Source organism: Crocodylus siamensis, chromosome 1 (genome assembly GCF_052110815.1).
Source record: "Crocodylus siamensis isolate JL-2025a chromosome 1, ASM5211081v1, whole genome shotgun sequence".
NCBI classification, from domain to species: domain Eukaryota; kingdom Metazoa; phylum Chordata; order Crocodylia; family Crocodylidae; genus Crocodylus; species Crocodylus siamensis.
Genome location: NC_143395.1, coordinates 420,492,222 through 420,507,244, shown reverse-complemented (window position 1 = coordinate 420,507,244; position 15,023 = coordinate 420,492,222). Strand labels below are relative to the sequence as shown.

General features: G+C 56.0%; 3 protein-coding genes across 2 annotated transcripts in view; 1 reads left to right on the top strand and 2 right to left on the bottom strand.

Annotated features, from left to right (window-relative positions):
• LOC149875546 (tripartite motif-containing protein 6-like) overlaps positions 1–12,846 on the bottom strand; it is a 139,532-nt gene extending 126,686 nt beyond the window's left edge. Inside the window, exon 1 of the mRNA XM_090030961.1 lies at positions 12,388–12,846. Coding sequence (XP_089887087.1) covers positions 12,388–12,786 — 399 coding nt within the window. The 5' untranslated portion in view covers positions 12,787–12,846. The remainder of the gene's footprint in view (positions 1–12,387) is intronic.
• The window catches only part of LOC149875538 (uncharacterized), a 246,051-nt gene that overhangs the window by 41,812 nt on the left and 189,216 nt on the right, over positions 1–15,023 (top strand).
• LOC149875547 (uncharacterized) lies at positions 10,421–12,316 on the bottom strand. Its single transcript, XM_090030928.1, has one exon. The coding sequence runs from the start codon at positions 12,202–12,204 to the stop codon at positions 10,576–10,578; it is 1,629 nt and encodes a 542-aa protein (XP_089887054.1). The 5' UTR covers positions 12,205–12,316; the 3' UTR covers positions 10,421–10,575.

Sequence of the window (15,023 nt, the reverse complement as noted above, 5' to 3'; positions counted from 1 at the left end):
GGGGCGCTCTGGTGAACAGACGTTCCCCCAGATCCTGGTGGTCACCCCTGATAAACTTATAGGTGGCCATCAGATCACCCCTAAGCCTGCGCTTTTCCAGGCTAAAGAGTCCCATGGCTCTCAGCCTGTCATCGTAAGGTCTGTGTTCCTGACCTCTGATCATGTGCGTGGCTCTCCTCTGGACTCTTTCAAGCTTCTCCACATCCTTCCTGAATTATGGAGCCCAAAACTGGACGCAGTACTCCAGCTGCCGCCTCACCAAGGCCAAGTACAAGGGGAGAATGACGTCCCGGGATTTGCTTGAGAAGCATCTAGGGATGCACGCCAGCATTTTGGTCGCTTTACTAGCCGCAGCATCGCATTGCAGGCTCATGTTCGTCTTGTGGTCAATGATGACCACCAAGTCTTTTTCTTCTGTAGTGCTAACCAACGTAGCACTGCTGAGCCTAGAAGGATGCTGCAGGTTTTTCCTCCCATGGTGGAGAACCTTGCATTTATTGGTGTTAAACACCATCAGGTTCTCGTCTGCCCATTTGCTGAGCTTGTCCAGGTCAGCCTGGATCACCCGCCTGTCCTCTGGCATGGATGCTTTGCCCCAAAGTTTGGTGTCATCGGCGAACTTGGCCAGTCCACTCCTGACTCCAATGTCCACATCGTTAATGAAGATGTTGAACAGGATGGGTCCCAGGACAGAGCCTTGAGGGACCCCACTGGTCACAGGGCACCACGATGAGTGACTGCCATCAATCACAACCCTCTGGGTCCGACCACGAAGCCAATTTCCCAGCCAGCGGATAGTGGTGAAGCCAAGGCCACAACTGGGCAGTTTGGCCAAGAGGTGATCATGGGATACCAGATCAAACGCTTTTTTGAAGTCAAGATATATGACATCAATCTCTTGTCCCTTGTCCAGGTGATAGGTCAACTGGTCACAGAAGGAAATGAGATTGTTGCGGGTAGGCCATGTCTTCCCAGCAGCTCGCTGCCTCTCTCGCCAAAGAGCGGGCTGTGGTCATCGAAGCCAAAGCCTTCCCGATAACACCAGCGCCGCAGTCTTTGGTTCACTGCGTGGATCCTCCTCTGCCTCCTCAGCCCATAGCCCGAGACTGGGAGGATTGAGGAAAACACCACCTGAGCTCCCAGACCCCTAAGCCCCGCTCCCAACTCCCTGTAGCACCTCATGACCTGGTTGGGGGGCTCTGAGCCGTGTCATTGGTGCCCACGTGAATAAGGAGCATGGGGTAGGGGTCTGTGGGCTGAAGGAGCTGCGGGATCCTCTCCGCAATGTCTCGGATGCGGGCCCCCGGGAAGCAGCAGACTTCCCGGGCTAAGGGGTCGGGGCGGCAGATTGCCCCCTCAGTGCCCGCAGGTTGGGGTCTCCCACAACAAACACCTTTCCCTTTGTCCTGGGGAGAGCGGGGCCGGTAGCTGCGGTCGAGCCTGGGTTGCCTGCGGGAGCCAGCAACTGCGTGGGCTCTGCCGGGGCTGCAAGAGGTGCGAACCTGTTGCTAAGCTTCGGCGAGGGGGGGGCCTTGGTGCAGCGGGCCTTAGGGCCCTTGACCACCTTGGTCCATGCCCCTGACTGGGCAGAGCGGGAGGTCCCAGAGTCCTCCTTAGTCGCGGAGGGAGACGCAGCTCTCCCCTGTGGCTCCTGGGGGAGAAGGGCCTGGCAGTAGTAGTCTATCTCCTGCTCACAGTCCCTGATGGCACGCAGTCTCTGAAATGTGGTCTGGAGCTCCTCCAGCTGGCGTGCCAGAGACCCCAGTAGGGTCTCCCCGTGCTGCGTCTACCTCCGAGACAGCTCCTGAGCTGCCGCACAGTGCAGCCATGACCCCTGTCCCCTCCAGTCTGGCCAGTTAAATCCCATGAAACTCTATGAAACACTTCATTTAATCCTCAGCCATGACCGGCACATCGTGATGAGAGACATGCTGGGATGGGATGGGCTCCACCTTTCCCCTAAAGGTAAGCGTGTGTTCCCTTCCAGGTTGGTGAACCTCTTTCGGCGGGCTTTAAACTAGGCTCGTCGGGGGAGGGCGAAGATGAAGGCGGAGGAGACAATGAACTACCAGGCCCAGCAACAGCCAGCGAGCCCAGACCAATGTTCAAAAGGGAGAAACAGGTAAGTGATGGGGGACGGGGCATTGCTGAGACTAGGGGGTCAGTGGGCACAACCGTTGGAGGCCTCAAATGCCTCTACACGAATGCTCGAAGTATGGGGAAGAAGCAGGAGGAACTCGCCCTCCTCCTAGCTGTCACCAGCCCTGACATAGTGGGGATCACAGAAACGTGGTGGGACTCATCGCATGACTGGGCGGTGAGTGTCAAGGGCTATAGGCTACACAGGAGGGACAGGATAGGAAGGAAAGGTGGAGGAGTAGCACTCTAAAATCAAGGAGGAATATACTTGCTCGTTAATTAGCAAGGGGGTAGAGGGGGGGCACTCTGAGGTGCTCTGGGTTAGAGTAAAAGGCAGTCCAGGGGAGAGAGACTTAACGGTGGGAGTCTACTATAGACCTCCCAACCAGGGAGAAGAGCTCGACCAGGAATTCTTAGGTCAGCTCACAGAGGCAGTGAGGGCTAAGGATGTGGTCATCATGGGGGACCTGAACTTCCCAGACATCTGCTGGGAGGAGCAGTCAGCCAAGTCTGATCGCTCACGTCGGTTCTTAGCCAGAGTGCAGGACCTCCATCTAACCCAGGAGGTGCACAGTCCCACCAGGGGAGACGCCTTGTTGGACCTGGTGCTGGCCACGGGTGATGACCTGGTGAGGGGGCTGTGGGTGATGGGCCACCTGGGAGACAGTGATCATCGCTTGCTGGAATTCACCATCCAGCGTAAGGTGGCAAAGGGCTGCAGCAAGGCAACAGCCCTAGACTTTAGGAGGGCTGACTTCAACAAGCTAAGGAGGATCGTTGGGGAAGCGCTGAGGACCCAGAGGGGAAGGGAATCAGATGTTGAAGGGGAGTGATTGCTCCTTAAGGAGACGATCCTCCATGCCCAAAGGGAGGTAATCCCAACAAGGGTCAAAGGGAGCAGGAGGGCACATAAACCCCCATGGCTCACTAAGAGCATCCGGGAATGTCTCCTTGCTAAAAGGGAGGCATATACCCAATGGAGGGATGGGGTCATCACCAAGAAGGACTATGTTACAGTCGCCCGAGGATGTAGGGGGGCAGTCAGGAGGGCCAAGGCAGAGATGGAGATAGGACTAGCTTCCCGGATTAAGGACAATAAGAAGTCCTTCTTCAAATACATAGGGGGTAAAAAGAGGGTCCCGGGTAATGTGGGGCCCCTGCAGGACACGATGGGCAACTTAGTCATCACGCCAGATGACAAAGCTAACATATTTAACGATTTCTTTGCCTCTGTCTTCCTAAGTAGGGACCAGTTCAGCCACCTCCCTGCTGGGCCCCCCTCGGGCCCCGGGAGAGACACGCCTGGGCCAGGGGTTAGCGAGGAGTTAGTTAGGGTACTTCTGGAGAGGCTGGACGTGTTCAAGTCTGCTGGTCCGGACGATCTTCACCCTAGGGTTCTACAGGAACTGGCCGAGGTCATTGCGGGACCCCGGCGCGGCTCTATGAGCACTCGTGGTGCTCTGGTGAGGTGCCGGAGGACTGGAAGAGGGCCAATGTGGTCCCTATCTTCAAAAAGGGAAAAAAAGAGGACCCGGGGAATTACAGACCAGTTAGTCTTACCTCAATCCCGGGTAAGCTCTTTGAAAAAATTATCCTGGCACACATCCAGGAGGGCCTTGCGGGGGAATGCATGCTCAGGGGCAACCAACATGGGTTCATCAGTGGCAGGTCTTGTCAGACCAACCTGGTGGCCTTTTACGATCAGGTCACCAAATCATTAGACGCAGGGGTTGCTGTGGATGTAGTCTTTCTGGACTTCCGGAAGGCTTTCGACACTGTCTCTCACCCTGTCCTCATCAAAAAGCTGGGAGACTGTGGTGTCGATGCCCACACGGTCAAATGGGTCGCCAACTGGTTGGAGGGCCGCACCCAGAGGGTGGTAGTGGATGGGTCCTTCTCGACCTGGAAGGACGTGGGCAGTGGGGTTCCGCAGGGCTCGGTCCTCGGGCCCGCACTGTTCAACATCTTCATCAGTGACTTGGATGAGGGGGTAGAAAGCACCCTGTTCAAGTTTGCTGATGACACTAAGATGTGGGGGGATGTGGGCGCACTAGAAGGGTGCAATAGGCTACAAGCTGACCTTGACAGGTTGCAACGGTGGGCGGATGAGAATAGGATTGGGTTTAACACTGATAAGTGCAAGGTGTTGCACATGGGGAGGAAGAACCGGCACCACACTTACAGGTTGGGGAACTCCCCTCTTGCCAGCTCGGAGACGGTAAAGGATCTTGGAGTCGTCATTGACTCCACGATGAACATGGGCCGGCAGTGTGGGGAGGCAGTCAAGAAGGCCAATCGTACCCTGTCATGCATCCACAGATGCATCTCGAGCAGGTCCAGGGAGGTGATCCTCCCCCTCTGTGCGGCACTGGTCAGGCCGCAGCTGGAGTACTGCGTCCAGTTCTGGGCGCCACACTTCAAGAGGGACGTGGACAATATGGAAAGAGTCCAGAGGAGGGCCACTCGTATGATCAGGGGTCAGCAGGGCAGGCCTTATGAGGAGAGGCTACGGCCCCTGAACCTGTTTAGCCTCCACAAGAGAAGGTTAAGGGGGGACCTTGTGGCCTGCTACAAACTGGTCAGAGGGGATCAGCAGGTATTGGGGGAGTCCCTGTTCCCCCGTGCGCTGCCAGGAGTGACCAGGAATAATGGTCACAAGCTGGCGGAGGGTAAGTTTAGATTAGATATTAGGAGGCGCTACTTCACAGTCAGGGCGGCTAGGGCCTGGAACCGGCTTCCAGGGGAAGTGGTGCAGGCTCTTAGCCTGGGGATTTTTAAAAGGAAGTTAGATGAGCACCTTGCCGGGGTCATCTGACCCCGGTGCTCTTTCCTGCCAAGGCAGGGGGTCGGACTAGATGATCTACCTAGGTCCCTTCCGACTCTAGCTACTATGATACCATACTTTTTCACATACAACACAGCCTTTCCCCTCAAAACCACCTTCTGGAAGTTGTAGTGTGCATTACATGTGAGAAATGTGGTGAGAAGAGTTTCTGCTGAGCAGAAGTGAAAGTCACATCTGCACTGGAGCAGAAGAGGGAGCAGTTTCTGCTCCCAGGCTGCTGCTCCTCTGTTACTTGCTACAGGAAAAGCTCTTTTAGCTTTATTCTACCTTTGAAACCCAATTTTGTCATATTCTGAGCTGCATTGTATGGAGCAGATACTATCAGTCCTCTGCGTTGCCCTGTTCAGTTTGTTCTGGGGGCTGAGCTGAGTTCAAAGGCCAGGGATTGCCCACCCTGGGCCAGGGATCCCAGGGGGTGGGACACACGGCAAGACAGGGCCAAGGGGCCCAGAAACATGACACAAAGAGGGCTGAGGCCAAGAAAGTTGTGGGCTCAGCGCAGCACATGCCCCGAGGGCAGCTGTGACACCCTGTAGTAACCACCTTAGACCAGCCCTGTTAGCTAACTTTGCTAGGCTTGCTAAGGTGGGCTTAGCTTTTCTTTCCCTCCTGTAGGAAGGAAGCACCCCAAAATCCCACAGTGGGTTAAGCACCCCCAAGGTCTGCAGGGTCTGTGCACCCTGGGTGGTGCAGAGCCCTAGCAAAGACCCGAGTCCGGGGGTAACAGCAGTTACCCCAGGCTTGTGACTGGGATCCAGGAAGGGGCTTGACTGGACTTAGGTGGTGCAGGGGAGACACTCAGAGCATGGTTTTTGGCCAGGTGCAGTGAGGTGGGAGGCTCAGCACAGGAGCAACCCAGACTGGCCCGCCGCCGTTAACTAATTTTATCTCTTGGGCCAAATCAGTTCTCAATTCTGTCAGCGAAGCAGAGCTCAATCACTCCAGTCTGTGCTGCACGACCACTGGCAAGTACCCTCCCTTGCAGACACTTCAGCGTGGGACTTCAGATACTGCCCAGTACATGGCAGGCATCCTCTGGGCAGGCCACAAGCCCAGAGGCCTCGGAACCCAGATGCCCACTAATTTCACTCCACCAAAAGGCTGGAGGAGCAAGCGAAAGGGAAGCCCAAGAGCCCTATGTGCAGGCGCAAGCTCCCAAGTTTTGCCTGCCCTAGGCCATGTGGGTGCAGAAGCAAGTTCGGGAGGAGCCTCCCATTTCCATAAAGTGGGCTTTGAGCCCCAACACCCCGACAGGTACTAAGCCACGCCAGGAGAACAGACATCCCCAGGGACACTTAAGGAAAACTGCATGCTTGGACCCAAACACACGGTGCTGCCCCTGCCAGGTAAGTTTTTTTTTTTTTTTTTTCTGTTTTTTTTCCACCGGTCCTGGAAACACTGCAATACCAGGTCAATGCATGGAGTGGATGGAGCATGCTCCGGTTCCACCACCCAATACCAAAAAGAATCTGCTCAGTATAGACCTCCTGAACCTTCCTGACTCACAGCTCCCTGCCAGGTAAGTTTTTCTTTTTTTTTTTTTTTTTTTCCCTGTTTTTTTGCACCGGTCGTGGAAGCACTATACCAGGTCAATGCATGGAGTGGATGGAGCACGCTCCGGTTCCACCAACCAATACCAAAAAGAATCTGCTCAATATAGACCTCCTATGGAGGACATATCAGAGACAATTGCCCTGGGAAAACCACCTTCATGGTGTCTCCCCTGCCAGGTAAGTTTTTTTTTTTTTTTTTTTTTTTTTTTATATTAAAAACATTTTATTAGAAAAAAACTGTCACTATGAAACACATTAAGAAAAACTACAAATAAACAAAACGCACCTGAGGTTTCACAAAGTTAATACAAACTCACTTTTACAAAATTTCCTAACATTCACAGAAGAAATAATATCACTTTGGAATTCCTGAAAACCCATTTAGAAAACATTTAACTTGTTTCTTATATAATTGCAAGTTCCCTCACCCACTCTTGCAGCCCCTTATCCATTTTATCAGAGGGGAAAAACAAAAACAGGCACTATTCAACACATTGTGGAACCAGAATCCCACCTTATTACATAATATTCACATATTCAATGTCGCATTCGACATGCTGAAGGCCCCCCCCGACCCTTGCTGGCAAATATGCTGTCCCTTAAACTATCCTATGCCTACGCGGGGCTGAAACAACCCTCTGAAGTCCAGCCCTTCCCAGGGCGTTGTACCCCCTCCTTGCGTTCTATGCTTTCCTCTTCCTCTATAGAAATACAACTCGTGCATAGCTAATTGCAGACACTCTACCGTTGAAAAGCACGAGCCCTTTAGTGCTAGGAGGGAACGCACTTTCCAAATTGCTACTTTAATACATGTGACAAGCACCCTCACACCCCATGACCCATCCGTCCCCTCTGTCAAACCATAGAGCACATTTTCACTCGTGATCCCCGTTGCCTTCCCTGTCTCCTTCAAAAAAAACCCTGCCCTCCCCCACACCTTCTGTGCATAAAAACAACCCCACAAAACGTGCGCCACGGACTCGGGTTCGTTACAAAGTTCTCTTGGGCACTTGGGGGACCGTGAGAGTCCCCATCGATATAGTACTTGTCGCACTGGCAGTGCGTTTCTCACGGCCCTCCAGGCCAGCTCCTCGTGCTCCCCTTTCCATTCCTTCCCCACCAACCCTCCCCACACCCTGCTGACCTTGTCCGTGCTCAACTCCCCGACATCAGCCATTCTCTGCTACCACCTGAGGAACTTGAGGACTTTCCTGGCATCCGCCAGTCCTTCCATCCCTAACCCTGCCAAGCCTTCCCTGGCCACAAAGGATCCAAGGCGTGCGTAAGGGAGTGACATCCGCCAAGCCCACGCCCCCGCCACCCGCTCCCAAACAGTCCCAGCCTCTGTAGGAGCCTTCCCCCCCAGAAAACGCAAAGGTTGGAAACCGGTCCCGCTGCGCCCCTCGCTTCCCTCACGACCATCTTCAGAAAGTGCACATAAACAAAACCCTCTATATTCGGGAGAGCCCATCCCCCCAAGCCCTCTTCCTTATATACCTCTGTCCTGGCCACCTTCTCTGTCTTCCCCCCCCAAAAGAAGAGGCACAAAGCCCGCTGGACCCGCCGGCCTGTAGCCAGGACGGGGGGTACGCCATCGCCGTGTACAAGATCGTTGGCAACAGGCACTGTTTGATCACTTGCACCTTTCCCCTTGCGGATAAATGCCGGGTGCTCCACAACCCCACCGTCTGGTTGACTCTCCCCTCTAACACTTCCCAAGCCCACTTCCCTTTCCCATGGGTATCCATCCACACGCCCAGGATTTTCAGTTCCTCCCTTTCCACCCTCAATCCAAATTTCCCCAAATCCCCCCAGTTCCCAACCGCCAGGACTACGCTCTTGTCTGTGTTCACTCTCGCTCCAGATACCTCCCCAAACTCCTTGGTGTGCTTCACCACTCTTTCTAAGGACACCTCGTCCCTCACCACGCATGTCACGTCGTCCATGTACAGGAGGACTTTTAATTCCCCGCCCCTCGGCACTCAAACACCGCTGATCTCCCTATCGCTTCTAATTTGTTGTGCCAGCGGCTTAATGGCGCAAACAAAGAGCCCCGGCGATAGCGGGCACCCTTGCCTCACCCCCAAATCCACTGCAAAGGCTTCTCCCAGGAAGCCCCTCACCAGCACCCTGCTCGTTGCCCTCCCCTAGAGCGCCCGCAGCCACCCCACAAATTCCCCCGGCATCCCCATCCCTGCCAGAACCCCAAACAGAAACTCGTGCCCGATGCTGTCGTACGCCTTCTGCAGGTCCAGACTCGCCACTATCGTGTTCCACTTCCGGTCGGTAATGTACGACAGCGTATCCCGGAGCAGCCGGCGTGTGTGTGTCGTCCGCCGCCCCCCCACCACGCCCATTTGTTCCCCGCCCAGCACCTGCGGTAACACCTCCCCCATCCTTGTCACTAGGATCTTGGAAAATAATTTATAATCCGAATTCAGCAGGGTGATGGGTCTCCAGTTCTTAATGTCTTCCCGTCCCCCTTTCTTATAGATCAAGACCACGACTCCCTGGGCAAAGCCCTCCCCTACCCGACCCCGATCCATCATTTCCTTAAACAGGGCCAGCAGGTCCCCCTTCACTAAATCCCAAAACTTCCCATAAAATTCCACCGGGATCCCGTCGCCTCCCGGGGTCTTCTTTAAAGGCATTGTCCTCAAGACCCCCAGCATCTCGGTTTCCGTCAATTCCTTTATCAGCCCCTGTCTCCCGTCTTCCCCCACTTTGGCTTCCAAACTCCCCACCAGCCCCTCCAGGTCTTCTCGCCTCCCCGCTTTCCTACGAAACAAATCCCCGTAGAACCTAGTCACCTCCCGCAATACCCCATCCACGTCCTCCACCCTCCCTCCCTCGGCCGTGCGGACCGCCCCCATCACCCGCTTCTTCCTTCTCACCCGCAAGGCGAAAAACCTGCCCCATTCCTCTCCCTCCTCCACCCACTCCGCCTTGGCCAGGAACATCTGCTCCTGCATCCTGGTCCGGAACCAATTTTTCACTCCCTCCCTCGCCCTTTCCCATTCTCCCTGTACCGCTGCCCCCTTCTTCCGCTCTTCCCACAACCTTTGAACTTCCCCTTGTAAGCGCACTAACTCCTTCTTCCTCTGCCACGCCCGCTTCCTCCCCACCGCAGTGAACCTCTCCCGCACGCGTTGCTTGATTTCTGCCCACCAGTCCCACCGTGTTGGGAAAAGGGGCTATAAGGATTGCCACTGGCGATACGCCCTTTGAAAGGCCATGCATTCCTCTGGGTCCTCCAGTAAGGACACATTTAATTTCCAGACCCCTCTGCCCTGTTTCAGCCCCTGCCCAATGCCCACTTCCACACACAGCACGCGGTGGTCCGAGAAGCTGATGTCTATCAGTCGCTTGCCACGGATTGCCAGCCCCTCCGACACCAGCACAAAATCGATTCTCGATTGGCCCCGCCCACCGGGATCCACTCTTGTAAAGACTCCTGTCCCTGCCCAAATATCCTGGAGCCCCTCATCTTGAATCCACCCCCACAACCACTTCCCTGTACTATCCATCCCGACTCCCTCCCCAACCCCTACCCGCCCACCCTCTTCAAGTATGCAATTGAAATCCCCCATCACGATCCGCGGCCCTCCACCCCCCACACACATCCCCATTTTGCGGAAGAAACGTACCCTCTCCGTTCTCTCGGCCGGGGCGTAGATGTTGTACAACGTCACCTCCACGCCCTCCACCTCAACCACTGCCTTTTGCAGTCGCCCTTCTTCCAGGACCTGCTGCCCTTTGATTTTCAAACCCCGCTCCCTCATCAAGAACCCTACTCCTGCCGCTCGATTTTCGTTTGAGCCCCCCCACCACGACGGTCCCACCTCCCAGCGCTTCTCCAGATAGCCATAATTTCTCCCCCAGGGGATCCCACACTCCTGTAGGCCTAACACCTGCGCGTCCAGACCTTGTAAGGTGCTATACATTGACTCCCATCTCTGCCTCCCATATACACTTCTTACATTTAAGGATGCTATAGTCAACGCCATCATGGCTATTTTTCAGGCAAAGCCTACCTCATTAAACATCCGATCCGCTATTGGGATCTGAGCTGTCTTCCCCCACTTTCCGCATCCCCGTGGCCCTAGCCAGATGTTCGATAGCAGTTGGGCTGAGGTAGCCACAAACATCCGCCCTGCCAGACTCCTCAACCTCTCGTCCCTCCACCAGCAGTTTCCCGCTCTTCCCCTTGTCTCCTTCCTGTGCAGTCCCTTCTGTCCCCTGGACCGTTCCCCCTTCCTCCTCTAGTCTCTTTTTCATAGGTTTAACCCTCCGCTTCTTCTTTCTTTTTACAGGGGAGGGCTCTTTCCCCTTCTCCCCAGACAGGTCCAAGTCCATGGTTGCCGAATCCGATTCGTGTGCCCCTTCTCCCGCTGCCTCGCTGTGCTCCTCCATGTATTCCTCTCCTCCCGACTCCAAAAGCTGGTCAGCCACCTCAATCACATCGAGTCTCTGCTCTGCTTCGGGTGTTTCCTCCACTAGGAAGGGGTCTACATCCTGGTTGGTGGACTCCACCTCCTCTGGCTTTTCTTTATCCCTCTCCTCTGCTGCGTGGGACTCTCGGGCTTTGTTCGCAAAGGACCAGGGGCACTGGCGCTGCAGGTGCCCCTCACCTCCACAAACAGTACATTTCAGTTCCTCTTTACAGGCTTGTGCCCGGTGCCCCCTGCCGCCACACCTGTAGCAAACTCTCAGGCTACAGAAGGCCGCCAGGTGCCCCGCCGAGCCGCACCTGCTACACAGTTTCGGCTGGCCATGATAAGTCACGTATCCGCGGTAGGGCCCTATGGACACGACAGAGGGCAGGTGTCTCACCCCGCCGGGGTGTCTGGGGTCTTCGTCCAGGAGGACTCTGGCTCTCCATGCCCCGGTCCAGATTTGCCACTGATCCAGGACCCGCTGAATATCGAGGATCTTTTCGACCCGCCCCTCCAGCCACCTTCTGACATCTGCATGCTCTAGGTCATCTGTATACATTTTAAAATATAAAACTCTCTCCCGAGCCTTCTGGCCTGCTTCAGAATGAAGACCCCGTAAGTCCTCCTTGTCTGCTACTTCCGCGTACCGGGCCCAGAAGGCAGCGTACGCCTCTCGCCTCCAAAAGGTGATATTCCAGTGGCGGAAATTATCAAAAGCCACCACGCAACTTAAATCTTTAGGGTTCACACGCAACTCTTCAAAAAGCACCCTGGTCATAAAGTCTGCTCTCAACATAGTTGTTTCTCCTTTGACCCCTTCTGGAGTCAAAGTGGCCTTCACCCGCAGCTTCAGCGTTCTTCGGGGGTCTCCTTCTTCCCACAAACAACAGGAAGGTTCCGGGCCCTTCCGGGCAGCTTTACTGCTCTCTGCAGAGCTCCGCCTCCCTTCCGGCAGTGGGACCGCCCCCTCTCTAGAATCTTCCTGCCCAGCAACATTACCACTCTTCCTCTCCGACAACACCACCTTGCCTCTGCGGCCCACCGTGGACCAGTCCCCAACCACCTCCGCCGCCATGCCGCCAGGACGCTCACCAGAAACGCTCTTCATTGTCGAAGCCAACAGCATCTTAGATGAAACACTTGCTGACCCATACTCTTCAAGAATCAAGGCTTGCTTCCGCGCCGCCGCCTCCAACAACCGAGCCTCTTTGTCCTGCTCCACCACCTCCATGGCTCCAGCAAGTCAGCAGTCACACCACTTCACAGCTCATAGTACCCTCCTGGCCAGGGGGAGCTTGCCTACGTGGTCACGCTGCTTCCCCTGGGGAGCTCGCCTATGTGGTCATGCTGCTTCCCCTGCCAGGTAAGTGTGCGTCTGTGCAATGCGCTCTCTCAGGTCAGTGGTGTCACCTACCTGGTAATCCTTGGCAGCCTCCTGGATGGGGAGCACTGTGTGACCGCGGTGAGCCTGGGACTCCCTGCAGATCACACAGATGGCTTCCCCGTCCTCCTCACAGAACAGCTTGAGTTTCTCCTCGTGCTCCACACACTGATTCTCCATCTTCTCCTTTCCTCGCTTCAGACTCTGCTCTTTAATCTCCTCCACCAGGGTTTTGAGCTGCGTGTTGAGCCGGGAGCTCCCAACCTGGAACTCTGCTCTGCAGTTGGGACAGAGCACAGCATCCCCTGAGCCACAGACACGGTCCTCACAGTACTGGGTGATGCAGGCTCGGCAGAAGTTGTGCCCACACCCGATGGTCACCGGCTCCTGCGGGAGGTCTAGGCAGATGGAGCAGGCGGCCTCTTCAGCCATGTCCTGTCCTGGAAGGTCTGAGGCTGCACGGCCCTGGCTTCTGCTGATTGCTTTTCCTGGTCTGTGCAGGCTGGGCCCATCCTGGGTGGTGCCTCCCTGAACACAGCAGCTGATTTCCTGCAAGTCAGCTTCTAACAAGAGAGAGGAGGGGCCGAGGGGCCATGGGAAAGTAAATGGAAGAATGAAACTGAGTGGAGAGGAAGGAGGGGTGAGGGCAAGGGAGCAATAGAAGCAGGGAGGAGGACGGCTGGGGAGACAGGGCGTTCACAGGCAGGGGGGCAGAGATGAGAAACCCCCCGACTCACAAACACGTAGGAAACAGTGCACCCAGCGGTGCGCTCTGCAGCGTGCCTTCACCGTGGTGCAGGATTTTAAAAATGTCAATTCATTTTGGAGGGCAATGCTTAAGACTGACAAGGGCAGAGGATGATCACAGGTTCTCATCAGGCCTGTGGCAGAGGGAGCTGCTGAAAGAGTCCCTTGGAGCCATCATGACACTAACGGGGTCCGTCAGCCTTCCCAGGCATTACAGAGAGCTGGGTCCAGCACCCAGACAAGGGAAGTGAGCCCAGACCTCAAGCCACTGGGCAGGAACCAGCCTGTCACAGGGCTGTCCCTTTCATTTCTCCCCTGTCAACCCCTGCATAGCTGTCCTCACCTTATGGGACCTCTGCCAGCTGTGATGCCCCTGACCTGAAGGCATTTGTTATCACCCCGGGTGCACCCCAGCTCTGTGGAAGTGGGGCTAGCTGATAGCCCCTACAAGCAGGAGCAGGGCTTAGCAGTCCCAGCACGGGTGCCAGCATGTGGCACGTTCTGGCATTCATGTGCCTCAAGTCTGCAGTGGGGAAGAGGCTATGTCTGTACTGTCACAACAAGGACTGGGCACATCTCGGCTCCCGTGCCATCTGCCCCTGGCACCCCAGTATCTTACAAGCTGAGGTTGTGGATGTTTCTGGTGCTCTGCCCAAAAACATTGCTGACCCCTGCGCTAGACAGAGAGCAGCTTTCTGCAGCTGGACAAGCCAGCCACTGGGGCACACACCAGGCTCACCACCACACACTCGGAGGCAGCAGGTGCCCAGAGAAGGAGGGAAGGGTTTGAAGGATTCCCTGTGGTCCTTTCCCTGCTTCTGCCCTCTCCCCCCCACCCCGCCTCAAAACCCCTCCCCCACGTGTCCAGAACAGGGGTCCGTGTCTGGGGCTGGTCGGGGGATGGCAGAGCTGCCCTCATGCCCCCACACGGAGTGGCATCCCCTCTGCCCTGCAGCCAGGCAGCGGTGGGCTGGGGAGAGGTGGGGACAGTAGCACCAGCCCCCTGAGCCAGGGGCACCAGCTCCCACCACCCAGCATGGGCAGACCCACAAGTTTGAAAAGAGGGGTGCAGACGGTGAGGTGCAGTGTTACATAAAGAGCACCACACTGGTTTCTCCAATAAAAAATGATCTGGAAGCTTTACTAACATGCCGGGGCCTAGGGCTGCACTGTGCAGTCTCAGACTGACGCCACCACAAATATAACTCCCCTGGATGAGTTAAGAGCAAAGTGCAGGTCTGCGAGAGGAGCGTCACGAGGAGGAGCCGCTCACAGACCGCAGCACTGCACAACAAAGAGCAGCTTGACTGGGAGAACATCAAGCCAGTTAATGAGAAGAAAGTGTCATTAACACCTGCCCAGTCGAGACCTTCAAAGGGATCTTCTCGATTTTAAGGAGCCATGAAGGGACCCGACTCCCTCAGCGCTGCCAGACTAGAAGTGCTGCTGGTGCTGCCAGGCAGCTGGTTTGAAACTGGGGGTGAAGCAGTGATTAAAGCAGGAGGGAGTGCTCCAGGGCACCGCACCCCCAGGTCTGCCCCTGCACCCCAGTCAGCAGCCCGAGCTGCCCCCCCGCCCAGCAGTGCAGCGGCAGGGAGGGGCCAGGACCCCTTTATCTCAGGGCACCATGGGATCCTCATGGGAAGTGGCTCCTCATCTAGCACATCACCAGAAACAAGCAATGTTCCTCCAGTCAGAGGGTGAAAGCTGAGCTCTGTGCCAGTGTGAGGCTGTCCTGAATCTCGGTGTGACCCCTCATGCCGGGCGGCGCAGGCTGACCCCAGGGCGCAGTCAGGACCGAGGGGCTTGAGTGCCGGCAGTGCAGCCACAGACACACTCCCCTGCAGCGCTGCAGGCACAGGGCGACTGGCGCCGGGAGCCAGGCCCCTCGTCTGTCCCAGCAGCCTGTCCCCAGGGCTCTG

Coding starts and splice junctions, on each gene's coding strand:
- LOC149875547 (XM_090030928.1), bottom strand. CDS start 12,204: ATGGAGGTGGTGGAGCAGGACAAAGAGGCTCGGTTGTTGGAGGCGGCG.